Genomic DNA, 981 nt, shown 5'->3' with positions numbered 1-981 from the left:
CTATCTCTACTATCTCTACTATCTCTTTCTTCACCTACTACCAGTAGATTATCTGGATCGGGTTTGGAGTGGGTAGGAGTTGTTTCTTTAAGTGATTGGGAGATAGCTTCAGAAAAAAGCAGATGGTTCTTCTTATCTTCAACTTCTTTCTTCTTTTTACGAGCGGCCATTGAGATATCTCCTTTCCAGATATCTTCTGGTGGTGGTTTAGGTACGGATTCTTGTTGTAGAAGGACTTGGGCTAATTCGACTGTACTTAACTTACCATCGTAGTAATCGTTTAAATGGAGGTGTAAATCTTCAGGGGGACTGGTAGAAGTAGGTAGTAGTAAGCGCCGGAGTGTCTCTGCTTCAATAGGAAGTCCTTTCTTCTTTTTGATTTCAAGTTCACTATTAGATATGGTTTGGAGGACTTTTTCTTTGATATCTAAGGCATAGAAAGTATTAGCCTTTTCCTTTAAGCGATTAAAAACGGCTTCTTCTATCTCAATCATAACATCAACACCTTTCTTGTAAACTTCAATCTCTTCTTTGAGTTTTTCTTCTTTGGCGCCGCCTTTGAAAGTTTCACGTAGGGCGACTAGTTTCCGGACTTCTTTCTTAAGTTCCTTTTCAGTTTTGGCTCTATCAAAGAATGAAGATCCACTTGTTTTTGAAATTGATTTAATTTCACCACTGGTTTTTGTATAACCGAGTTTCTTGATTAAGTTTAGGACTATTTTGCCGCCTTCTTGGATTTTCTTACCGGTTCTCTCTATCTCTGCGAGCTTCTTGCCAGACATTGGTGTGTAAATAAAAAGGCTAAAATTTAGAATTGGCTATGGTTCAAACTGGGCGGGAAAAGGGTAGATCGGGGTTATTATTGCGATCAGAGGGCTTAGATATTAGTTGGGCGGTGGTATGTGAAGTTTTAGGTAGTGATTTTGGCGAAAGACCAGAGATTGTGCTTGAAATTGATACGAAAGATGGCCAAGAGGGACT

At 39.2% G+C, this 981-nt stretch overlaps 1 protein-coding gene across 1 annotated transcript; it reads right to left on the bottom strand.

The window, feature by feature from the left end:
- On the bottom strand, positions 1-782 carry NEHOM01_2535 (uncharacterized protein; the record flags this gene model as incomplete). Its single annotated transcript, XM_051491411.1, has 1 exon — positions 1-782. A coding segment is annotated over one exon (782 nt), but the record flags the coding sequence as incomplete, so codon positions are not given.
- Between the last annotated feature and the right edge of the window lie 199 nt (positions 783-981).

Source organism: Nematocida homosporus (genome assembly GCF_024244095.1).
Source record: "Nematocida homosporus strain JUm1504 chromosome Unknown 4391, whole genome shotgun sequence".
Lineage (NCBI taxonomy): Eukaryota > Fungi > Microsporidia > Nematocida > Nematocida homosporus.
The sequence above is the reverse complement of the archived record's forward strand: the minus strand, read 5'-3'. Positions and strand labels throughout refer to the sequence as shown.